Below are 26,502 nucleotides of genomic sequence, written 5' to 3'. Positions count from 1 at the left end.
GCTGGCAACTCGTAGCAAAGGTGTCCCAAGCTCCCATCACTCCTTTTCTCAGCATCTCCCACGATGCAAAGCACATCTCCTTGTAGACATGTATAATGTTATGCATTAAGGGAAGGGCCACTACCCAGACCGGTTTCGACATTTATTGAGATCTCGTCAGTGGGAGGCAGAAGCAATGGAGAGGCCATATCTACCTATACGAGTTGCCAAATGGTGTACCACCTTATTATTAAATTACTCTGGATTTAGAGAAAGATGTTGGAAATTTATTTTGCACTTGGTTAGACTATAATAAATTTAGTTTAATTCTTTATCCAAGTGTGAGCAAACAAAGTTTGCGCCTGAAAATATCTTCAGGACTGAGGCAAGGTTGGGCATCTGCTGGCAACTCGTAGCAAAGGTGTCCCAAGCTCCCATCACTCCTTTTCTCAGCATCTCCCACGATGCAAAGCACATCTCCTTGCAGACATGTATAATGTTATGCATTAAAGGAAGCCACTACCCAGACCGGTTTCGACCTTTATTAAGGTCTCGGCAGTGGGAGGGATCCAGAAGTGATGACACTAAGGCAGAAGCAATGAATTTTTTTTTATGAAATTATTTTTCAATGTAATTGTAATTTCAAGATGTAATTTATCTTGAAATTAATTTTCAAGATAAATTTCATTGAAAATATTTTCAGTGAAATTTATCTTAATTTTTGTCTCCCCCCATCTTCCTGCTCTTGCCCTTTGTTCCTACTGAATGTGTAGCAGACTCTAAATTTAATTATTGCCGGCTATACAATGGCGGTATAGCCGGCAATTTCTCACACTCTTCAGTCTGACAAATTTATTTGATTTTATGACTGCACCAGTCAGACTGAATAATAGAGAGTTAAAAATTAAAGAAATGGATTAAAGGCAATACCTAGTCAAATATAACAAGTCGTGACAACATCTAATTAACACGCAGTTTCATAATGTTTTTGTGATAGTGCATTGGCAATGATCAGATCAAATTGTTCTTCAACAAAGCATTTATTCTAATAAAAATTTTTTTAATTACAAACCAGACAAGTAATGGGGAATAAATGTTTCTCTTAGCTTAGCTATCTTCAGAAAGTACTTTGCACAAATATAACATATATATTTCTGCCTACATGGTACTCTAACACACTACTCAGTATTTTACAAATTTAGCAAATACTCTTCCTTAACAAATACATACAATTTTACATATCTAAAATCCAAGAACATCGATATGATGTGCTTACTCACAGATTTTTCTTTATAAACAGTCCTTTACTATGAACAAAGTTTCCATCAGGATATCTCATATCTTTGCCTTGATGTGGATATTTCTTTCTTTGCCTTGGACATTTCTGTACGCTCCACCGCAGTTGTCCTGGCCTGAGTAACAAACAATATCCTTCTTTCCTTTTTTTTTCTTTTCTTCTTCGGCTAGTGGCTGCCAGTTGTTTACACTAGTAGATAACCGGAGAGACTCTGATTTTGCCTGGGATGCTTATCCATCGGACCCCAGTCAGTCGTGCCTGAGACTGCGGGGAGGGCAGCCTGATATATGGTGGGATACATCGGATGACATGCCTTGTGAACTACCCAGAGAACTTTAGGGAGACTCACTGTCGACAAAACTCCAAAGATAAACCATGAGTGTACTCTCAGGATCAAGAGGTACGAGCTACTCAACTTCCAGCCAAGAATGTCTAATCATCTTTCTTTCTCCCCCCTTTTGAGTCCCTTAAAAGTCCTCTCATTCTTTGTTTTGACTCCGAAGAGTCTGAGATCACCCTCCAGTGTGATGACAGCACTCATGTTCTCATTCGCCAAAAGTGCTTGTTTTAGGTTCCTAAATGTTCACAAGTTGTTGCGAACCCTTCATTTCCGATGTGCTCATCTCATTTCTTTCTTAATCTGGCCGGCTAATATCCTCTCTTTTATTTTTTTTATTTGCTGACTCACTATACTAATAAGGCATAATTCCTTTCCTCTGTTTTCAAACAGTATAGTTACACAGGTAATATCGAATACACTACACAAAGTAGATAATTTATATCCAAGAAGAAAAAACAATACATCGTATTTTCTATAATATTTTGATTTGACACCCTTGTAAAATCGAGCTCAATAAGTCAACTAAATTAACTTATCGTGCGAGATTTTACACCAAGAACTTTTGATATATGCTTTCTTCTTTTCATTTACTGCCTTTTTAATTTCCTGTGTCCACCATGGAGTTCCGATTTTTCTACCCTTACAAACAACCTGACCACATGCCTCTCTGGCTGAATGAACCAGTGTTTTCTTAATGGCTTGAAACTGAATCTTCAAGGTTTTGTTCCTGTTCTCAAACTCTTTCATTTTTTCTTGAATAATGTTTCTGCATTTTAGCATACACCTCACATATGAGAGCTGCTCAACTTTTATTTGCTTTAAAACTTTCTTACATGTTCTTCTTTTAAATATGAAATTCAATTCTATTCTGCTTAAGATAAATGGTGATCACTTCCAATTTCAAATACTCTGTACACTCTGGTATCCTGCATCAGGTAGTAAACATCACTATCGACAATAACACAGTCAATGAGACTTTTCATATTCCTTGCCTCTTCTCTCCATGTGAATTTGTATACATGTTTATGTCGGAACATGGTGTTAGTAATAACCAGTCCATGTCCTGAGCAGAAATCAAACAGGTATTTGCCAGCTGTTAGCTGTCAGTTGCTTTCTATAAAGCCTCAAAAAATTCCTACACTTTAACTTTAGTTGAACCTTCTGTGGGACCATAGGCACAAATAAGTCTCATTGTATAGTTCCCCATTCTGATATTTACCCACATCACTCTACTTGACACTGCCTGCCATTCAAGAAAATTAGCCTCGTATTTATTATTATTAAGAGAGACCTCCAGGGAGTCAGAAACTCATGCAGGGAGCCAACATACCACACATACACACACACCAGATATAACATATTCTTGAATTCATTCACACTGCTTGCACTCACAACATCCAATGGCAATCTACTCCAATCATGCACCACCCTATGAGAGAAGAATCTACTCCTCACCCCTTCTTAGTGGCCTTCATTCTCAGCTTCCAAGGTTGCCCTCTCGTCCTTACCCCACCATCCTAAATCGAAAATTTTCATCAATTGAAATCCTGTATGACCCTGTCAGGAGTTTGTAAGTCTCAATCATATCTCTCCTATTTCTCCTGTCTGCAGTCTACAAATTCTCAATCTGTCTTCATACTCAGTATTCCACAATCCTCATATCATTTTAACACTGTCCTTTGTACTCTCTCCAACATATCAGAATCACAATGGAAACCAGGAGACCAGATTAGTGCACAATAGTCCCAAGTGAAGTCTTATCAAGGCCTTGTAAAGAAGCAAAATAACATCCTTATCTTTACACGTGAATGTTCGTTTCAGCATTTCAATTATCTTTTGAGTTGTATTTGCAATCTTAGCCACATGACTCCCGAATTTCAATTTCCTATCTATTAACACCCCAAGATCTCTAGCCTCATCAGTTTCTTCTAGCCTAATCCCACCAATATAATACGACATTAGATATCTAATCATGCTGAAGTGAATTACTTTACATTTACTGACACTGAACTGACACCCATTTTCCCATACCCACAATTCCAGCCAAGTACTGCATGTCAGCAGCATTCCTGATTACCCTACCTATCTTTGCATCATCATCAGCAAATAGCTATATGTCGCTTGTGAAATCCTTCTCATTATCATTAATATACAGATTGAATAACAATGGATAAAGGACTAATCCTTGTGGTCCACCACTAATTACCTTAAATCTTGCAGACTCATATCCCTAGTATACCACTTTTTGATATCTATCTGTGAGCAATCGTCTCTTATCCATGCTAATATACTATAACCCAAACCCATTTTCTCCAATTTATGTAACAGTTCTACCATGATGTATTCTGTCAAAAGCCTTAGCAAAATCCAGAAGTATCATGGTTTATGATAGTATGAAGTATCATTCCCCTTGTCTAGTTCAATGGTAACATTGTTATATAATGTCAGCAAGTTGCTAAAACATGACCTTCCCTTAGTAAACCCAACTTGTTCATTGTAAAGTAGACATTCACTGTCAACCCATATCTGAATGCGAGCATTAACCAATTTTTCTAAGATCTTCACCACCACCACTCCTGATATACTAATTGGTAAATAGTTGGATACGTCGGTCTTTGTACCACCCTTGAGCAATGGAATTAATATCCATTCCTTCCATTCCTGCAGAACCTTCCCTGTTCTGAGACTCATATTAAACAGCCTGGTTAAGGAATGGCCAGTTCAGCTGAACACTCTATTAGCACATGTGCTGATATCTCATCAGACCCTATTCCTGAATTCTTATTCAATTTGTGCAACATCTCTAATAACTCATCCTCATACACCTGCATTTCTTCATATAGTGAAGAGGTAACAGTGAGTTCAATGTTGCGTACACCAGGTTGATAGCTTTTAACAAAATGGGCACTTTCATAAATCTTTCATATTCATTCTTTCTTTTACTTGCAGCATATTGATTGAATTCTTGTGGGTTGTCTTTAGCAAGCGGAGTCAGTTTCTTTTCATACTCAGGCTTTGCTTTCCGTAGAACAGTTGTGACTATTCTAGCCTGCTGCTCATAATGTTCATAACGGAAGTCATCCTTATGCAAACTGTATTCCTTCCATATCGTCCTTTTCTTACGAATCTCTTGATTAATAAGATTACACATCCATTTGACTCCTACTCTATTTATTCTTCGAACTTTAGGTGCACATTCTGATATCGCATTATTCAAGTGTTTAAATGCTTTCCATGCACTCTCGATATTCTTCCCATCCAGCAACTGATCCCATTCCACTGAGTATACTCCTCAGTTGGTCATAATTTTCTGCTTTGTAGTTCAGCATGTAACCTTTTCTGAATGGAATATTCATAAACTTAGTCACTTCCCAAGTGAGTACCGCATGATCACTGTCACCAAATGAAGGCAGAATAGTTACATCTTTAACTAAAACACCCTCTGACACTTGGAAGTTTATTTTGCACTTGGTTAGACTATAATAAATTTAGTTTAATCCTTTATCCAAGTGTAAGCAAACAAAGTTTGCGCCTTAAATTTAATAATAAGGTGGTACACTGGTTGGCAACTCGTACAGGTAAACACGACCTCTCCATTGCTTCTGCCTTAGTATTACCACTCTGGGTCTGCCTCCCACTGACCTCAATAAAGGTCGAAACCGGTCTGGGTAGTGGCCCTTCCCTTAATGCATAACAGTATACATGTCCACAAGGAGATGTGCTTTGCATTATGGAAGATACTGAGACAAGGAGTGATGAGAGCTTGGTCCACCTTTGCTATGAGTTGCCAAGGGATGTATCACCTTACCTCAGTCCTGAAGATATTTTCAGGTACAAACTTTGTTTGCATACACTTGGATGAAGGATTAAACTAAATTTATTATACCCTCTGACACTATAATCAAATTTAACACTCTTTGCTCTCAAGTTCCTTCTGTCACATGTTGCTTCAGGAAGTTGTGTGGTGAATACTATGGCTACTCCTTTTCCTTGACTGTCATTGCCTGAATATAAAATTTTGTATTTATTGCTCAGTAAGATCTAGCCAGTTTTTGTCTTTTTTGTTTTCATTACTCCTATTATGTCACTCTGGTAATTATCCAATTCCTCAGCTAGCTCCAGTTCTTTGCCATTCAGGCTTATTATGTTGATATAGTCTGACCACATAAGCGAGAGGTGTCATTGGAAGACTGCCAAGAAGAGTCAATTCATGTTGAAGGGGAAAAAGAAATAAGGTGATGTACGAATTGGTCACCAACACGCGAAATCACGTGCTTTATACGTAAAATTTTCCAACTGTTATACAAGCAAAATAGTTACCACTTTAAAAACTACAATGATCATAAAAGAGAAGTTAATATTCGGACCTGTAATAATACACACTCATCCCTCAATACGGATTGATTACTCTATTATCAGAATGGATTCTCCTTCTTTTGACATGCACAGAAGTGTCGAAGGGTCTCATGCCTGTGGGCATACTATAGTACCGATCTTGAACTCTGGTGATGTTGAGTTGGAATTTGTTTTAGGATTTGTTCCAGTGGCTGACTTTTTGCTGTTTTCCCTGGCAAAAACAATGGGGGGGGGGCTTGTTTAACTTGGCGATGTCCGAGCCAGCATGAAATTCTGTCATGTTGCATCATCATCATTTTATATTTTGCTTTAAGCCAATAAGAACTATACAACAGTCAGGTCAGAAGCCCTGGTTCGTTCTCTGCATTCCTTTAAAGGTTAGGTGGAGGTCTCCTCTCAATTATACAGTTTTGACCCTTATGTATCACCTCCCCAATACCATCAATATGATACACAATATGCAACCTTTTCAACCCAATGTGCATAAACATTTTGCAACATAAAATTGACAATCATTATCCTTTACTCGTAATACCAGTTTATTTAAATCATCCTACAGGATATCCACACCAACTTTATCAGCTATTGCTCTCCCCAGCTTTGCATCATCAGCAAATATCCCCCCCTTAAATCTTTCCTTATGTCACTGATATACAAATTAAAGAGTAGTGACCCTAGTATCGAACCCCAAGGTACTCCACTAGTCACCATTATTCTCCTAGACTCCATCCCGCTATATACTGCTCTATGGTGTCTGTCTATCAGCCATCCTCCTATCCATGCTACAAGCCTATTTTAGAATAACTGAAATTCTATAACAACCTAGTATTTCAGAATAACTTTTTTTTTTTTTTTGCATATATGACACTTCATTTTATGTGAAAACATTATGAAATTATTACATGATATATACAAGTAAAAAAAAAAAGAAGCAGTGATATGCTATATCACTTAATGTAGTGATACTGGTTATACGACACAATGTGTCGTATAACTAGTGTATGAGGAAGAGTACAGTTAATGCGAGTAGATAAATTGCAGCCAAAAAGTCATCATGAAGATAGAGATGTGGAAAGCAGTTCATTTAAGACAATGTGGTGTGAGATGCCAAGAGGGCAAATATACAGTTGTTTATTAGCACAATGAACTAGTCACTGACTTATTAAATTGTTTACTTTTTTATGTGATGTTTGCCAGTGCTAATTTAATACATTATATACATAACCATTTTCTTGTTCTCTCTAACCAACAGTCAGTAGGTTCAAATCCACGAATGTTGGTGACTGTGATTAGAAGATATGAATTTCATCTTTCAGTGCCCTGATTAAGGAAGGCATGAAATGGCACACAAGGTTCCATGCTTTGATCTATAGCGCAGTTTCTAGATAAGGTAAAAATAAGTAAAAATACAAAAAACTATTTAGCTTTAATAAAAAAATAAAAAAACAAACTTTAAGCAACCTACAGTATCAATGTAATATAGATTTACAAAAACTTTAACGGGTGGGACTTACATTAAAAAAAATATTTAAAAAGTCCTCAATGCTTAATAAAATAGAAAAATTAATTCAGAAAGCAGACAAAAGTTAAATCTGATACCTTGGCTGAATCCTGTAAATGTAGCATAGCCACTGATGCCAAAAATCAACACCAAAACAAATGACACACACATACTGACATGAGTAATTCGATTCCACCGATGTTGTGTAGGATTTTCTAGGGCTTCATAAAGAAGGAAGGAATTGTGATGACACATATATGCTGTCAAGGAAAAAAAAATTATATATTATCATATATCACACTTCAAATATAAATGTTACAAATAATTTATTTTATATCTAACAGATAAGCTTAGGTGTTGATGGTTATTCATGACTTATTTTTCGCGGTATTAACAACATCACAAACACTTTTATCAACAAAGATGTTTTATTAACGCTTATATTTCGCTGAGTTTCAACTCAGCATCATCAGAGCACAACACACTTGTAAACATGACAGTGAGTGAGTGAAACAATATAATTGCAAAAGACAAAAGATCTAAAGTCCTATTTTTGGCACCCTCTAACGAGGAAAAAAAAAAAAAAAAAAAAAAAAAAACAGCAGTTATCCAGGAGTTTTTCTTAGGATAACTGTCTCCCAAATTTTTGGCAAATTAATGCAACCATATTTGTTAAGGTTGGGAGAATTCTTCAAAGCCATTGCTGACTCAAAAAATAATCTTTCAGATCTATAACGACTCCTAAATAGCACATTCGTTTTCCTCCATCTAATCCTGTGTGAAGGAGTGTCCAAAGCGTGGTCTGCCAGTCCTGACTTGCCATAGTAATATTAGCAAATGTATCTTTCATGTTCTTCCAGGCGGATGTTCACTGATCTTCCTGTTTGCCCATAACAGGCCAAGTCACACGGAACTTCATACACTCCTGGGTGTGCTAAAGGGTGAAGTTTATCCTTAGGCGAGCGGATCAGAGTTGCCAGCTTGACATGAGGTTTGAAAGTGGTGCGAAGGCCATGTTTCAACAATACTTTGGCTATCTTTTCTGATGTACCTCTGATATAGGGAATAGAAATGGCCATGTTGTATTCTTGTGTATTAGGGGAGGGCAGAGTAATGGGCCTATGTAGTATTTTATCTATTTTGTAGGGATTGTAGCCGTTGGCTAAGAACGTATGGCGCAGGTATTGGAGTTCAGTGGTAAGAGCTGTATCGTTAGAACAAATGGCTCTGGCTCTGTGTGTAAGTGTTTTTAAAATGCCATACTGTTGGACTGGATGATGATGATGAGACTGTTTATGCAGGTATCTTCCTGTGTGTGTAGGCTTTCTGTAAATAGAAAAAGATAGTGATCCATCTGAAAGGCAGGTGACTAATGTGTCAAGAAATGGTAAACAGTTATTTGATTCTTTTTCTACTGTGAAGTGAATTTTGGGGTGTTGGCTGTTTTTTTTTTTTTTTTTTTTCTCATTTGAGGGCACCAAAAATAGGACTTTAGATCTTTTGTCTTTTGCAATTATATTGTTTCACTCACTCACTGTCGCATTTACAAGTGTGTTGTGCTCTAATGATGCTGAGTTGAAAATCGGCGAAATATAAGCATTGATAAAAGTGTTTGTGGTGTTGTTAATACTGTGAAAAATAAGTCATGAATTTATTTTATAATGGGTTTTCATTGACTGAAACTGTGCAAACTATGAATGGTTTTAATGATTTAAGTACCCCAGAGATCTGACATGGAGAAGTTGTCAGGACTCTGTGATAACTTTCTTGCACTTTTGGTAAATGTATTATTTCTCTTATGACCACATCTTGTTATGTTACTATCATCATCAAGTTTCTGATATGTACCCTCAGGAGGTGTACAGGATAATAATAACTATATGAAAAGTTACACCATTACTAACTTCTGATCAATAATTTTTCTCCAAATTAATCTGTTATCTGTCAAGACTCCAACATTATCAGATATTATATTTCTGTTTTTAAGGTGCTTTTTACTGTATCAATCCATCTATATCTTGATCTTCCTCTGAGTCTTTTTCCTGCCCACACTGACTTTGCTAATCTTTTCTTTCCCATTCTGTTTAAGTGATCACACCACCTGAAATTAAGTCTACTAACACATTCCAGAATGCTAAAATGGAGAGTTGTTTCCTAATATCCTCATTTTTGATGTGAAACTGCCATTTAGGCCATCTGTTCACTCCACTAATTTTTCTAAGAACTCTCATAGAAGTCTTTAATTTAGTTTTATTTCAAACCCAGCTCTAAGATCCATAAGATAAAACTGGTTCGAACACTGTCTTGTGTAGAGCTGATTGACTGTTTTCACTAATTTCTTATTCCAAATAAATTGATACAGCTCACTTCTACCATACTGGCTTTAAATTCTGTTGTCTACTTCCATGTTTAATTTAGCATCTTCACTAAATATTGTGCCTAAATAGCTGCACTGTTTTACTTGTTGTATAGGTTCACCATTCAGGATACATTGGAGGTCTTCAATATTTCTGACTATTTTCATTGATATTCATACAAAACCTATTACAACAGTAATTCAATTTAGTCAGAGAATCTTGCAGACTTGTATTGAACGTATTCAGAACTATAACATCATCTGCATAAAGTAAAGAGAACTATAACACCACCTGCATAAAGTAAAGAGCTAAGATTAACATCACCAATATTGATATTACATTTAATACTACTTTCCTTCATAAAGTGGTCCATATAGATAATAAAACTGCTGACTTGCAGCTTAATTGGAGACTATGTACTGCTTGATATAAAGTCCCTTTTACACTATATAACTGCAGTGTTTTGAAGAGCTTTCATCTTGGCACCTTGTCATGTATCTTTTATAATCAACAAAACTAAAATACAAATCCTGACAACCTCTATTTGGGCTGAATCCAGCTTGTTCTTCACCAAGCTTTCCTTCCACAATTTTTCTTAGCTGTTTCTCAAATATACTTGAGAAACAGCTAAGAAAAGCTAAGAGTGTTACCAGAAACACTCAGTAGGGAAATTATTATTATTATTATTATTATTAAACAAGACCTCATGGAGTCAAAGACTCATCTAGGAGGTCCTTTTATCTCACACACATCTCATCATACCGGGTCTTAAACACATTCAAACTCCTTGCAGACACCACACTCTCAGGCAAGGCATTCCAATCATTCACAACTCTGCACGAAAAAAACCTGCCTCTCACTCCCCTACTCACACCCTCTTTATACAGTTTCCAGGGATGACCTCTGGTTCTCCCCTGATCTCCCACTATTCGCTGTAGAACTTCTCCACCATTGATCCTATAGCAACCCCTTACCAACTTGTAGGTCTCTATCATATCTCCCCTCTTCCTTCTCTCCACTAGTCTCTGCAAATTACATCTTTTCAATCTTTCCTCATACTCGACATTCCAGAGGTCAGAAACTACCTTAGTCAGTCGCCTTTGGACCCTTTCCAACATCTCCTCATCCTTCTGAAAACCAGGTGACCAAATCTGGGCACAATAGTCCATGTGTGGCCTAATCAAAGCCTTATACAATGGAACAAGAATCTCCCTACTTCTACACGTCAGTGTCCTCCTCATCATTCCCAGAAGTCTTTGTGTTGTCTTCACAATTTTGGCGATGTGACCCCTAAATTTTAGATCTTTATCCACTATCACTCCCAGATCTCTTATTTCCTCTACTTCCAACAATATATTCTTACCAAGCATAAATTCTGCATCCCATCTTTGTTTTCCAAATTTTAAAACCTTACATTTTGCAACATTGAACTCACACCCCCATTTGCTTGCCCAATCACTCAATTTATTCAAGTCTTCTTGCAAGGCCACAACATCTTCACTACTCTTTATGGTTCTTCCCAACTTTGCATCATCTGCAAACAACTGAATATCTCCATCCAAATCTTCGCCAATATCATTAATATACAAGTTAAATAGTAATGGCCCTAAAACAGATCCCTGAGGCACTCCACTAGTGACTTTCCTTTTCCTGGATATTGCACCCCCATACACAACCTGTGAAATATCTCTGTAATTCTCACATTCGGATTTATTTCGCTTTTTATAGATGGGTATTATGAGAGCTCTACTCCAAATCCTCTAGAATTTGACGTTCTGACCATGCCTCTGAATTATGCAATGCAGGCATTGTGAAACTTTTATACCTCCATATTTCAGCATTTCTCGTAGAATTTCATTAGCTAATGAAATTCTACCAGAAATGCTGAAATATGGAGGTGTAAAAGCTGCCTTTCCACATTTAAGCATTTTGATGACTTTTTCTACTTCAAGTATTGATATGTATTAATACATAATACTCATAACACTTCAAGTAGAACAGTATTGAAATGTATTCCTGACAGCATACCTGTTGACAGTTTTCTACCATCATGCTGACACTGCATGTTTTATTTAGCAGTCTTTCAAAGTAACTACTCCAGACATCTAGAATATCATTATCTTCAGATTTCATGATACCCTTATCATCTCTGATTTTCGTTTTATACTTTTCCCTCCATTTCTAAGCCTTTTCAACGGCCTCTAGAATCTTTTGCTACCTTCCTGATATTTATTTTCTGTGTTCTTACCAAAATCTTCCCATGACGTTTGTTTAGCTATATTTAAATAGTGCTTCACTTTCTTACACTTTTTTCTGTAATCTTTCAGTGCACAAGCTGACTTACTTGCTAGGAACTCTCAATGTGCTTTCTTCTTTTCCTTCATTGCCTCTAACTTCTTGAGTCCCCATGGAGTTCAGATTTTTTTTATCCATACAGACAACCTCATCACATGCCTCACTGGCTGAATCAATCAATATTTCCTTCAGGATTTACCACTGAATCTCCAAGGCCTGGTTCTTGCTTTCAAATTTTTTTCCTTTTTTTCCCTTTAATGATGTTTGTGTATTTGCATCTACAGATTACCTCTGAAAGCTGATCAACCTTGGTTTATTTAAAATTTCTTACACACTATTCTTTTCAATATCAAATTCAGTTTCATATTGGAAATGCATGTATAGACAAAAAGGGAAGAGGATGACCTGGGATCAAGGGAAAACAGTTGGATTTGAAGAAGGTTCTAAGACAAATAAGGAGAAAAAGAAATGGCTCCAGTTAGCAGAGAAGTCACATCTAATAAGTGTTCTTTCTTTCTTTCATTTAAGGTTACATGGTGGTCAGCATTTTTTTGTTGTTTTTTAATTCTTGTAGGGCTGTATATTCGTTTTTGGATAAGTTGGATTTTGGAGGTTTGGCTTTCGTGAGAACACCGACTACATCCAGTCTCACGTTGTTGGCGATGTGGTTAGGCAGGTTGCGAATTCCACACTCTATTTGGATCATGATTTCTTCAGCAGGTATCCTTTTTGGAGCTAGGGCGAAATTGTGACCACCTAACCTCAACAAATTTGGGTGCATGAAACTGCCCCAAATTTGGGAGACTTTCATTTTGAGAACTTCAGCCCAACTGCCAAGACTACCAAATTAGCCCGCAAGAGGGCACCATTAGGACTTTAGGAACAAAATTAGTTCTTATTTTCTTCCTCATTTGCTTTGTTAGTTCCTTAGTGCACATACCATATCTTTATGTTCCCGAAGATGGCAATGTGACATTGCCGAAATATAGAAGTGATTCATTAAAGTTATCTTTAATTAATTTACTTTATATGCGTTGTCAATTCCGTAAATTAATTACCAGTTATGTCTAACCAACGTATAAGTCTTACTACTAGTACCCTAAAAACTATAGAGGTATCAGTATACTAAATTCCTATTACAAAATATATAGCAGAATCTTAAATAGCAAACTAATGAAATATTCTGAAAACTTTATTTTAGAAGTACAGAATGGATTTAGAAAAGGATGATCATGTACACACCTGGCTTTCTGCCTAAAATTAATAATAGAGAAAAGAAGAGAATACAATTTAGAAACATATATTGCATTTATTGACTTTGAAAAAGCATTTGACAAAGTTAAAAGAAACATATTATTTAACATATTAAAAGAAAGACAAATACCAAATAATATCCTAAAAACTATCACAAGTATATATGAAAATAATCAAATACAAATAAGATTAAATCACGAGCTATCATATACGAGAGAGATAAACCAAGGGGTCCGTCAGTGATGTCCCCTCTCAGCAACTCTTTTTAATATCTAGTTAAATGAAATAATAATAAAACGAAATAAAAATTTCCTTCAGAGTATTAAACTTTGTAATACAGTGAACTTAAACACTCTCCTTTTTGCCAACAACCAAATAATAATTACAAATTCTGAAGATAACTTACAGAAAGCTATTTTAGATCTAAATAAGATAGCCAAAGATTATGGTATGTTAATATCAACAGAAAAATCAAAAACTATGTCCTTTAAAGGACAAGATCCAGCAAGAACTAAAATAGTAATAAATAACAAGATCTTAGAACAGATGAATTCATTTAACTACCTAGGATGTATGATCACTTATGAAAATGAAAAAGATATTAAATGTAAAAATTGCAAAATATATAAAAATAACATGTGTAATTAACTCTCTATTTAAACAAAACCTAGTTCAAAAACAAACCAGACTAAAAGTATACAATACATCAGTCCTACCAGTCTTAATGTATGGAAGCAAAATCTGGACAATAAAACAAAAAGACAAAGATTAATAACAGCAGAAATGAAGTTTATGAGAAAAACTGCAAAGTATACCCTATTTAGTAACATGTGGCGGTGAATTTGAGCTTGCTGAAGAAAGTGATTTTTTTAATCGGTGAATAGTCCATTTTTTTTAGTTTCTGAGAAACTAAATTGTTTCTCAGGAATAAGAGTGTACTATAGTGGTTGTTTTGTTGTAATTGTTTATACTTTTCTTATTTATTTATACTCCCTAATACTTATTTAGCATTTATTTTTGACACTATTTTGAATAATTAACGATTACGCTAGTAGTTCCTCGGCAGTAACGAATGATGGCAGATTCAGATGCAGTTGCAAATGACATGTCGCCAAGTCCTCCGCCATTTAGGCACTCTATTATAAGCAATATAATAAGGGAGTTTGTGGCACGCCGTATTTGTGGCATGTATGCATCTCGGGAATTGGATATCTCGCATGTGAGAGAGGAGAGGGTGCGTATGTGTTTAAAGTGCAGGAAGTGGGAGGAAATAAATGCAGCAGATATCTCAATAACCGACCTTGTTGCTCCAGAAACGGGGAAATGGATACAGGAAGAAGAGTAGTGTGATAGGAGAGAATGAAGAAAAAAATGTGAATGAGAAAATAATAGTTGATAGTGTAGCAGGCGTGAGTGACTGTGAAAGTTTAGGATATGGTTTTGTTTGGGAGAGTGAATTTCAATTTAGAGTGACTGACCTGCAGAGAGAGAGAGAGAGATTAAGGAGCTGAAAGAGGATGTGGAATGTCTTGGGAGAAGAATGATAAGTATGAAAGATGAGATTAGGAGAATGGAAGAGATAAATGCAAGGCAACTCAGAGTAGGGGGAGAGAGAGAGTTTTGGGAATGATAGGAGAGAAATTTGTGAATGATAAAAGAGGAGAGAATGGAATTGGATGTGGAAATGGAAATGGAGAGAATGGAAACAGGAGAGAGAGGTATGGGAGTGCTAGAAGAGGAGAAACTGGAAACGGTAGGAGAGACAGGTATGGGAGAACTAGAAGAGGAGAGAATGGAAAAAGTAGAAGAGATGGAATGAGAGAGAGAGGTATGGGAGTGCTAGAAGAGGAGAGAATGGAAACACTAGGAGAAAGGGAATGGTAAGAGGTATAATGTATGGGGACTCAATGATCCATGGTGTTCAAGATAGGATGTGTGAGGAGTGTTTGCCAGGAGGAACGATAGAAAGGGTGACTTTGGCAGTTAAGAGAGGTGAAAGGGTGGACGAGATGATTCTGATGGCGGGAACAAATGACTTGAGTGGTGGTGTAAATAGGGTAGCGACAGATATGAGATTCTTGCTTGAGGTGGTATGAAAGAAGACACAGAGAGGAAAGATAGTGTGTGAGTGTTACCTAGGAATGATAATGACGAACTGAGCAGAAGAGCAGTAATATTGAATGACATAATAGCTAGAATGTGTGACAAGACAGGACTGGAATATGTGGATGCTTTGAGTGCGTTTGAAGACAGAGAGGAATTGTATCCAAGAGACCATTTACATTTGAATGAGGAAGGACGTAGGCATCTGGAGAGATTGCTGTTCTGAAAAAGTCAGTGTGTCCCAGGGAGGATGGTAGCAGGGGGGACGACATCAGGTAACATTGAGCTCAGTGGAGTCTAGAGGGGATAATGCTGGGTATAGAAACAACGGCATTTATATGCTATATACTAATGCCAAGAGTATCCGGAATAAGGGAGAGGAATTGGTGGCACAGATAACATCAGCCTGGCCAAAAATATTGGGATCACTGAGACATGGTTGACAGAAGAGGATATAATAACAGGAATAGAAGTTGCTGGGTACAGCATTTTTCGGCAGAATAGGAAGGGAAAGCATGGTGGAGGAGTACTGCTTATGATAAGTGACGACCTATGTCCTCTAAGAGTGGAGACTTTGGAAGGCAGTGACACTAATGATTCTGAAAGCATATGGTGTGAAATAGAGGTGGGCAAGACAGGATATTTAGCGGGGTGTTGCTACAGACCCAGGAGTACAGAGGGCGAGGACCAGGAAATGTTTAGACAGTTGAGTTTGGCAAGTGCAAGAAGAATGATTGTTATGATCATCTCTACGACTAGTTGGAGAGAGAGTGACCATATGGTTTTGACTTGGAAAATGAATAGACATGCAGGAGTATCAAAGAGACGGGAACGTATATGGAATTATAAGGCAGGTGATTATAATAGTCTAAGAAGTCAACTCGGGGAAGTTTCATGGAAGGAGGAATTGGAAGGCCGGGATATCATTAGTGCGTGGGAAATTCTGAAAGAATATTTGTTAGCAGCAATGGTAAGTTGTATACCACGAGTAAACAAGAGGACATAATTTGGAGTAAAGTGGATGATAAAAAATATTAAACAGGAATTGCATGCGAAAAAGAGGCTGTGGAAGAGATATAAGGAGACAGGTGAAGTGAAGATGCATGAAGAGTATAAGAGAAAGGCCAGAAGAGTGACTAGTATAGTAAGGAAGACGAAACTGGAATATGAGAGGAGATTATCCCTAGGATACAAAGAAAATACTAGTGAATTATTTAGATATGTGGCCAGTAGGAGGAGAAATGACTGTGGAAGAATGATATTGTGGGATAAAAATGAGAATAGAGTGACTGATGCAGAGGACATAGAAGAATTGTTCAATGAATACTTTTTTGGTGTATTTCATTCTGGAGGAGTCAGTTTTAATGCCAGAGGAATAGAGCAGGTTAGAGGTTTAGAGATGCAGGAGGTGAGTGTCTTTCAAATACCGAGTACTCTGGATGTCAGTAAAGCTGTGGGACTGGATGGTATTTCATCACGAGTTTTGAGAGAATGTGCTAGGGAACTGACAGCGTCTTTGACCTGGCTTTTCAATGAAAGTCTGGCTGCAGTAAAGGTGCCCATGGAATGGAAGGAAGGTAAGATAGTGCCATTGCATAAGGGCGGTAGCAGACTGGAAGTGTCTAATTATAGGCCAGTTTGTGTGTCATCAGTAGTTAGTAAGATCTTGGAGAAAGTAGTGAAGGACCATATAAAGCAGATGGGGGTAATGTTATCTGTGAGAGTCAAAATGGATTTGTGAAAGGGAACTCTTGTTTTAGCAATATGCTAGCCTTTTATAATAAAGTTACAAGAACATTAGATGAAGGAAAGGCATATAATGCCATTTTCTTAGACTTAGCGAAGGCGTTTGACAAGGTGCCACATGATAAGCTGATATTTAAGTTGCAGCACATGGGTCTGGATGCCAGCTTGGATTCAGGATTGGCTGTCCGATAGGTACCAGAGTTGTGTATGGTGGGGCAGTTTCAAGGAAGCAGAGGGTTACAAGTGGGGTCCCACATGGCTCAGTACTGGGACCTATATTGTTTAACCTTTATATCAATGACATTGTCAGTGGACTGCAAGGGTATATTCAGTTCTTTGCAGATGATTCGAAGCTGGGAAGGATTATTAGTAATAGCGAAGATGTGGCAGCCCTGCAAGAGGATTTGAATAAGCTAGATAGGTGGGCAAATGAATGGGGATGTCAGTTTAAATCAATAAAATGTAAAGTCATGAGGTTTGGGAAACATCAATGGGACACTGCATATTCTATGGGAGGAAGTAGGGGAGACAAGAGATCTGGGGTTGATGATTGACAGAAACCTAAAATTTAGCGGATATATTGCAAAGGTGGTGAAGGTAATACAGAGGATTGTTGCAATAATGAGAAGGACACTGGCCTGCAGAGATAAAACAGTTATCGTTTCGTTGTATAAGACCCTGATCAGACCACACTTGGACTATTCTTCTGAGATTTGGTCACCAAGATTTGAAGGGGATAAATTAACTGTGGAAAGGGGTATCAAGGTGGATAACAAAGATGGTTTCAGGACTGTACAATGATAGTTATGAGGATTGGCTGAGGAAATATGGACTGCAGAGTTTGGTGGATAGAAGGAGGAGGTATGTATGATTGAGACTTTTAAACTGTTGAGAGGTGGTTACAGAGTTGACACTGGAGAATTCTTTTGCTTGGTTGAACGGCAGGAATGAGTCATGACAAGGGGCCATCCCTGGAAGTTACAGAAGGAAACTCTGAGAAAAAGGGTGAGAAGTGGTTTCTTTGCATGGAGGGTGGTGAACCATGGAATGCATTGCCTGATGGAGTGAGAACGGTCAATGCATTTAAGGAGTGGTATGATAGACTTTGTGTTTCTTGGGGGGGGGGACTCCCATGATGAGTCTTTTGACTCCAGGGATATGAATGCAGAATTTGGTTTATCAACCAACTTCTGCAATCATATCCCCTCTTTTTCTTCTGTCATAGAAAAAGAGGGGATATGATAGAAACATTTAAGATGCTTAAAAGATTTTATAGGATAGATGCATGGGGAAATGTTTCAGCATTTGGCTAGAGGGACCAGAACAAAGAGTCACCCATGGAATTTGAATAAAGGTGTGGTCAGTAGAGGTGTGAGGACTAGATTTTTTGCTTTGAGGGTTGTAAATGCATGGAATGGGTTGCCAGAGTCAATTGTGAGTGCTTTTTCTATTAATGGGTTCAAGGAGAGGTATGATAGATTGGGTGGATAGAGTGAATCTCCCATAATGAGTCTTTGGACTCCATGGAGGTGACCATGTAATAATAATAACATTAGGAAAATAACATTCGACATTTCGATCTCTGTATTGAGGTCATCATGAGGATAAATACATGTATATAAGATACAAGCAACATGACAATGCGCTATACAAAAGTATAGCGCATTGTCACGTAGCATTAAGATGAATCTAAATGCTTGTGAAAAAAGGGTATATGTGGAACTACAAGGGAGGTGATTATGAAGAGCTCAGGAGACAGCTTGCAGGTGTAGCATGGAATGAGGAGTTAGCTGGAAAAGAGATCAATGCAGCTTGGGGGATTTTCAAAAACTATTTAGTAGATGCAATGTCTAAATGTATTCCAAGGGTGAGAAGGTTAAATAAGGTAGGTGTGAGATGGATGAATAAAGAGATTAAGCATGCGATATAGAGAAAAAGGGCATTGTGGAGGCAGCATGAGAGAAGTGGAAGTAACCAATTTCATGAGGTCTACAAAGACCAGGCAAGGAGGGTGACTTGGTTGGTGAGAGTAGCTAAAGAGAGGTATGAACAGCAGTTAGCTAATGAAGCCAAAAAGAATCCTAGGGAGTTCTTTCGATATGTAGCCAGCAAAAGAAAGAATGATTATGGAAGGATGACACTGATTGGAGGAAATGGTATAAAGACAGCTGTTGCAGAATGTGTGGTGGAGATACTTAATGAGCAGTTCATAAAGATCTTTCAATCTTGTGAATGTGACTTCATGGAGAGATTGAGAGCAGTCGATGATGGGGAGGAGAGACTGACTAAATACCTAAATGCTACCTCTTCACTCCAATCTATATTACAATGATTGCAATCTCCCATAAAGGTAATTCTTCCTTTGTTCACTAATCCAAGCTGCTTACTAGTTTGCTCCTATGTTTCTTCATCACCACTCACCCTAACTAAACTTGCTTAAATTGCAGGCCATTACCATACACATTCACTACAGCTTCTAACATCTACTCTCCTTATACTGCATTTCTCTGTTCACTCGAATCCCTTTCCTTCCCATTTTCTTGTCTATCTTTCATTGCTATTATCCAAGAGCTGAATCCTGTGGCACTTGTTACCTTCCTTTGAAACTGCACTTCCATATACACCTCTCTGGTACTGGTGTATGTACATCTCATCTTCCCATTTCATGTTAAGCTCAACAGCCTATCATTAGTACATCAGTAAACACCTATTCCTCCATCTCCCTTAACTAGAACAACACCAGGTTACTATGTAAAATATGTTAAGGGAATTCATATTCATAATGTTGAAAAACATCACTTAACATATTATCACATAGTAACCTGGTGATGTTCTAGTTAAGGGAGATGGAGGAATAAGTTTACTGATGTTAGCCACAATGGCCTATCATGGATATACGAACACACACACACACACACACACACACACACACACACACACACACACACACACACACACACACACACACACAATGTGTATGTGTGTATATCCGTGATAGGCTGTTGAGCCTAACATGAAATGGGAAAATGAGATGTACATACACCAGTACCAAGAGGTGTATATTATTATTATTATCCGGATCTCCATGGAGTCAAAAGACTCATCGTGGGAGGTCGTGTTTAGGAAATACAAAGTCTATCATACCACTCCTTGAACCCATTAACTGTCCCCACTCCAACCACTCTATCAGGCAATGCATTCCAAGGTTCAGCCATCCTCCACGCAAAGAAACCACTTCTCACCCTCTTGCGCACAGCCTCCTTTTGTAACTTCCAGGGATGGCCCCTTGTCATTGCTCCTTCCCACCATTCCACCAAGTGAAAGAACTCTACCTTGTAACTGCCCTTCAACAGTTTAAAAGTCTCGATCATATCACCTCTCCTTCTTCTATCCACCAAACTCTGCAGTCCACATTCCCTCAGTCGATCCTTATAACTCATACTGTACAGTCCTGAAACCATCTTTGTTATCTGCCGCTGTACCCTTTCCACAGCCAATTTATTCCCTTCAAATCCTGGGGACCAAATCTGAGAACAATAGTCTAAGTGTGGTCTGATCAGGGCCTTATACAATGGAATGATAACTCTTTTATCTCTGCAAGTCAGCGTCCTCCTCAGTATTGCAGCAATCCTCTGAGTTACCCTCACCACCTTTGCAATATGCTCCCTGAATTCCAGTTTTCTATCAATCATCACCCCCAGATCTCTTATCTCTCCTACCTCCTCCAATTGAGTACGCATTCTCCCATCATAAGAGCCCAAACCTCAAGACTTTACATTTTGTTGCATTAAACCGACATCCCCATTCATTTGCCCATCTATCTAGTTTATTCAAATCCTCTTGCAGGGCTGCCACATCTGCACTATTACTGATAACCCTTCCCAACATCACATCATCTGCAAACAACTGAATGTCCCCTTGCAATCCATTGACAATATCATTGATATAAAGATTGAAGAATACAGGTCCCAGTACTGAGCCCTGTGGAACCCCACTTGTAACCTTCTGCTTCCTTGATATTGCCCCATCATACACAACTCTCTGATACCTATCAGTCAGTCAATTCTGAATCCATTTGACTAACCCGACATTTAAACCCATGTGCTGCAACTTAAATATCAGCTTATCATGTGGCACCCTGTCAAACCCCTTTGCAAAATCAAAAAAAAAATGGTAGTATATGCCTTTCCCTCATCAACTGCTCTTGTCACTTTATTATAAAAGGCAATCATATTACTAAAGCAACAGGGCCCCTTAACAAATCCATGTTGATTCTCATAGATAACATTACCCTCATCTACCCAATGCTATATATAGTCCCTCACTAATTTCTCCAAGACCTTAACTACTAATGACACACAAACAGGCCTATAATTAGACACTTCCAGTTTGCTACCACCCTCATGCAGTGGCACTATCTTACCTTCCTTCCACTCCCTGGGTACCTTTCCTTCAGCCAGACTTTTATTAAAAAGCCAGGTCAACGGAGCTGTCAGTTCTTTTGCACATTCTCTCAAAACCCGTGGTGAAATACCATCCAGTCCAACAGCTTTATTGGTATCCAGAGTACTCAGTATTTGGAACACACTTTCTTCTTGCATCTCTAAACCCTGATCCTGTCCTATCCCTCTATGTGGAAGTGCAGTGTCATCACAGAAAGGAAAGTAACAAGTGCCACAGGGTTCAGCTCTTGGATAACAGCAATGAAAGATAGACAAGGAAATGGGGAGGGGGGGGGATGTTGAAAAACATCACTTTCAAAAATTCTTTTTTTACAATTTTTAGATTTGACTACTATTTGGTATACAAACTTCACTACTGAAATAACAAACTTTAGTAAGATGGATTAACCACTGCTTTTTTATATACTGTATATTCTACAAATCATCACTTTGAATAATGTTGAGTTGACATTTAAGCACAATACAACAGCTAGCCCTCTTATAGGCCGGCTTGGATGGCCGAGTGGATAGCATATCTGCTTTCCAGCCAAAAGGCTGCAGGTTCAAGTCCTGCCGTGGGCAGGAATGTTTGTGATTGTCTGTGTGAAATACCAGTGTTGGTTGGCAGTAGATGGTGTTGGTGTTATGGTCAGTTGGTGATTGAATGGTGGAGACGGAGTTGTAGAGCAGGTGCCCTCCCTGGAGGTATTCCATAAACTATTATTATAATAATAATAATAGTTTGTTCCATAAACTATTATAATAATAATAGTTTATGGAACAAACAGTCTAGTTCCTAAAGTTTCACTGAAGCAATTATTCACATGATTAGGATTAAAGATTTAGCTAATGACATAACAGCAGTTATATATTAAACTGGCAATAAATTAAATTCAAGTGCACTGCCTTTCTCACAGTTCACAATTCTCCATTACTAGTGGTGTTAGATTAGTAATGGAGTTCTATAGCCAAAAAATCCCTACAGACAGCCTTAATTATGAGCTATTTTTGCCTGGCAACTAGAATTTTTGAGTTCTTGCTGCTAGTGGAAGAATTTCTTCTGGATGTAGAAACCCTTGATAATTGGTCCACAGAGAATGCTGGGACTAATTTAAAAATATCCATCCTGTAGCATGGTGTGATGCTATCATTCTTAATGGGGTTTACTCCTTAACCTCTCTACCGGCTATGGTGGATGAAATAATGAGACCAAATTGCACTTATCCATGTTATTCAATAGAATTGTATCCAGATTTTGTTGGATGTCTATAGATGTCATGGCCAGTTGGGGTGTTAATATTGTGCACTGGATAAGGATAGCAATTCCAGAATCTTGCTCCAGAAACCAGTGTCATTTTTAAGCCACTCCATAAATTTCGTCTGTTTGTTAGCTGGTTTTCCTGTTGTGATGATTGAAAAATATACAAGCTTCCAAGAGATACGACCTGCCATATAGGTTATAGGTTGAGAGAAACATACAAATGTTTCTCTCAACCTATAACATATTTCATACTGTTAACAATATAAAACCAGTGTATGCATGTATGAAAGTGCTACTTTATTTTATAGTCATCCATTATGCTTCAATAAATTAATAAATGCCCTCTAACATTAAATCACATAGGTATTATATTGTTTTCGTACCAGATGCTGTGTACACCTAAAATGTTTACAAGCCAAGCAGTCACTAAATTAACTCAAACCCCCCTCATGTTTTAACTGATTTTATACAATTATACAACAACTAATTCTCGTAGACAGGCTTATACGTTGGTTATGCATTTCTAAATCACTTAGAGAAAAAAAAAAAAAAAACTAATTATTAATGATGATATGGGAGGATTTTTCTTCTTCCAGAGACTCAATTTTCTCATTCTGTCAAATAGGATGAGAAAACATCCGCAACTGAAGAATATGGCAAACAATTAACATTAATTAGATTTATGTGAAGCTAAGTTACTCCACCTCTGAAAGACCAATGAACTTAACATGTGAGTAAAAAAACAGAATGAAATATTCAATAGCAATTATTAATAAGTAGTAATTACCATAATAATTAAAATATTTTAGGTTTGCTTTTCCAAAAATTCTGATGTCAGATAATAATAATATTTTTTCAAGGTAATAATTTCTGAAGTAGGAATTAACTGCATTATTTAACCAGAGCAAAATTTTACATGCAGCTTACCAAATGCAATAACTCCAATAGATTCTGTTATTCCCCAGTTAGCAAAAGAATAAGCATCATGTGTAACAGGACTAAAAAATAAAAATTTCTAACATAAATTGTCAAAGTTAGAGTGCATATTATCTCAAACAAATACTTCAAAAATTATCAGATTGTAACACATATCATTTTGTTGTCACATTCAATTTTGATATGAAGGGGTCTCAGGATTCGAAGCATGTTGGATCTCCACAGGATCAAAAGAACTGTCCATAACCAAGATAGCAACAAGGCCTCCAATTGTAAGAGAGTGAACATGCAGTTGCCTAACAAGAGATTTTCAGTTAAGAAGGGAGTAGGGAGGATGTGATGGAATTATTATTATTATTATTATTATTAAACAAGACCTCTGGAGTCAAAGACTCATCTGGGAGGTCCTTTTATCACACACACACATCTCATCATACCGTGTCTTAAACACACTCAAACTCCATGCAGACACCACACTCTCAGGCAAGGCATTCCAATCTTTCACAACTCTGCACGAAAAAAACCTGCCTCTCACTCCCCTACTCACACCCTCTTTATACAGTTTCCAGGGATGACCTCTGGTTCTCCCCTGATCTCCAACTATTCTCTGTAGAACTTCTCAACCATTGATCTTATAACAACCCCTTACCAACTTGTAGGTCTCTATCATATCTCCCCTCTTCCTTCTCTCCACTAGACTCTGCAAATTACATCTTCTCAATCTTTCCTCATACTCGACATTCCAGAGGTCAGAAACTACCCTAGTCAGTCTCCTTTGGACCCTTTCCAAAATCTCTTCATCCTTCTGAAAACCCGGTGACCAAATCTGGGCACAATAGTCCATGTATGGCCTAATCAAAGCCTTATACAATGGAAGAACAGGAATCTCCCTACTTCTACACGTCAGTGTCCTCCGCATCATTTCCAGAAGCCTTTGTATTGTCTTCACAATTTTGGCGATGTGTCCCCTAAATTTTAGATCCTTATCCACTATCACCCACAGATCTCTTATTTCCTCCACTTCCAACAATATACTCTCACCAAGCATAAATTCTGCATCCCATCTTTGTTTTCCAAATTTTAAAACCTTACATTTTGCAACATTGAACTCACATCCCCATCTGCTTGCCCAATCACCCAATCTATTCAAGTCCTCTTGCAAGGCAACAACATCTTCACTACTCTCTATGGTTGATCCTAACTTTGCATCATCTGCAAACAACTGAATATTTCCATCCAAACCCTCGCCAATATCATTAATATACAAGTTAAATAGTAATGGCCCTAAAAGAGACCCCTGAGGTACTCCACTAGTGACTTTCCTTTTCCTGGATATCGCACCCCCATACACAACTTGTTGATACCTATCAGATAGCCAGTCTCCAATCCAATGCACTAATCTAATATCCAACCCCATCTGCTCTAGTTTGACTGTCAACTTATCGTGAGGTACTCTATCAAAAGCTTTTGTGAAATCCAAGTATATTACTGTGTATCCTTTTCCTCTGTCCAAGGAAGCAGTCACTTTATTGTAATAAGTAAGTAGATTACTAAAACATGACCTCCCTTTAGCAAATCCATGCTGTCCATCAAAGATAATACCATTGTTATCAACCCAACTCTGGGTCCTAGTTCTCACAAGCTTCTCCAACAACTTAACCACAACACCTGACACACAGATAGGCCTATAGTTTGATGCTTGAGTTCGATCACCTCCTTTATGAAGTGGCACAATCTTGCCCTTCTTCCACTCCTTAGGAACTTGACCGAGTGCAAGATTCATATTAAAAAAAAATATGTCAAGGTAGATGTCAACTCCCTGGCACATTCTTTCAGAATACGTGGTGATATAATATCAAGTCCCACAGCCTTATCTAGTTTACTCAACTCCCCAAACACCTCTTGCTCACTTACAGTCAGTCTCTCCTCCCCATCATCAACTGCTCTCAATCTCTCCATGAAGTCACATTCACAAGATTGAAAGATCTTTATGAACTGCTCATTAAGTATCTCCACCACACATTCTGCATCAGCTGTCTTTATACCATTTCCTCCAATCAATGTCATCCTTCCATAATCATTCTTTCTTTTGCTGGCTACATATCGAAAGAACTTCTTTGGATTATTTTTGGCTTCATTAGCTAAACTGCTGTTTATACCTCTCTTTAGCTACTCTCACCAACCAAGTCACCCTCCTTGCTCGGTCTTTGTAGACCTCATGAAATTGGTTACTTCCATTTCTCTTATGCTGCCTCCACAATGCCCTTTTTCTCTGTATCGCATGCTTAATCTCTTTATTCAGCCATCTCACATCTACCTTATTTAACCTTCTCACTCTTGGAATACATTTAGACATTGCATCAACTAAATAGTTTTTGAAATCCCCCAAGCTGCATTGATCTCTTTTCCAGCTAACTCCTCATTCCATGCTACAACCTCAAGCTGTCTCCTGAGCTCTTCATAATCACCCTCACCCCCTTGTAGTTCCACATATACCCTTTTTTCACAGGGGTCCTTGCACTGCTGGCAACCACCCAGGTAATCACCTCATGGTCACTTTGGTGGATGATCTGACACCTCATTTATAATTTCATCCTCCGATGAGATGACCAAATCCAAAACCCTTAATCCTCAT

At 37.8% G+C, this 26,502-nt stretch overlaps 1 protein-coding gene across 1 annotated transcript in view; it reads right to left on the bottom strand.

Moving 5' to 3' along the window:
• Window positions 1-26,502, bottom strand: part of LOC150109763 (putative sodium-coupled neutral amino acid transporter 11) — a 459,145-nt gene that overhangs the window by 119,802 nt on the left and 312,841 nt on the right. The window contains exons 9-10 of the mRNA XM_090396214.1: window positions 23,859-23,929; window positions 7,572-7,733 (exon numbers count right to left, since the gene is read on the bottom strand). Coding sequence (XP_090252340.1) covers window positions 7,572-7,733; window positions 23,859-23,929 — 233 coding nt within the window. The remainder of the gene's footprint in view (window positions 1-7,571; window positions 7,734-23,858; window positions 23,930-26,502) is intronic.

This window comes from Typopeltis vanoorti, chromosome 1 (assembly GCF_054136105.1).
Source record: "Typopeltis vanoorti isolate ZY-2024b chromosome 1, IOZ_Tvanoo_1.0, whole genome shotgun sequence".
Taxonomy (NCBI): Eukaryota; Metazoa; Arthropoda; class Arachnida; order Uropygi; family Thelyphonidae; genus Typopeltis; species Typopeltis vanoorti.
This window is presented reverse-complemented; position numbering and strand designations above follow the sequence as displayed.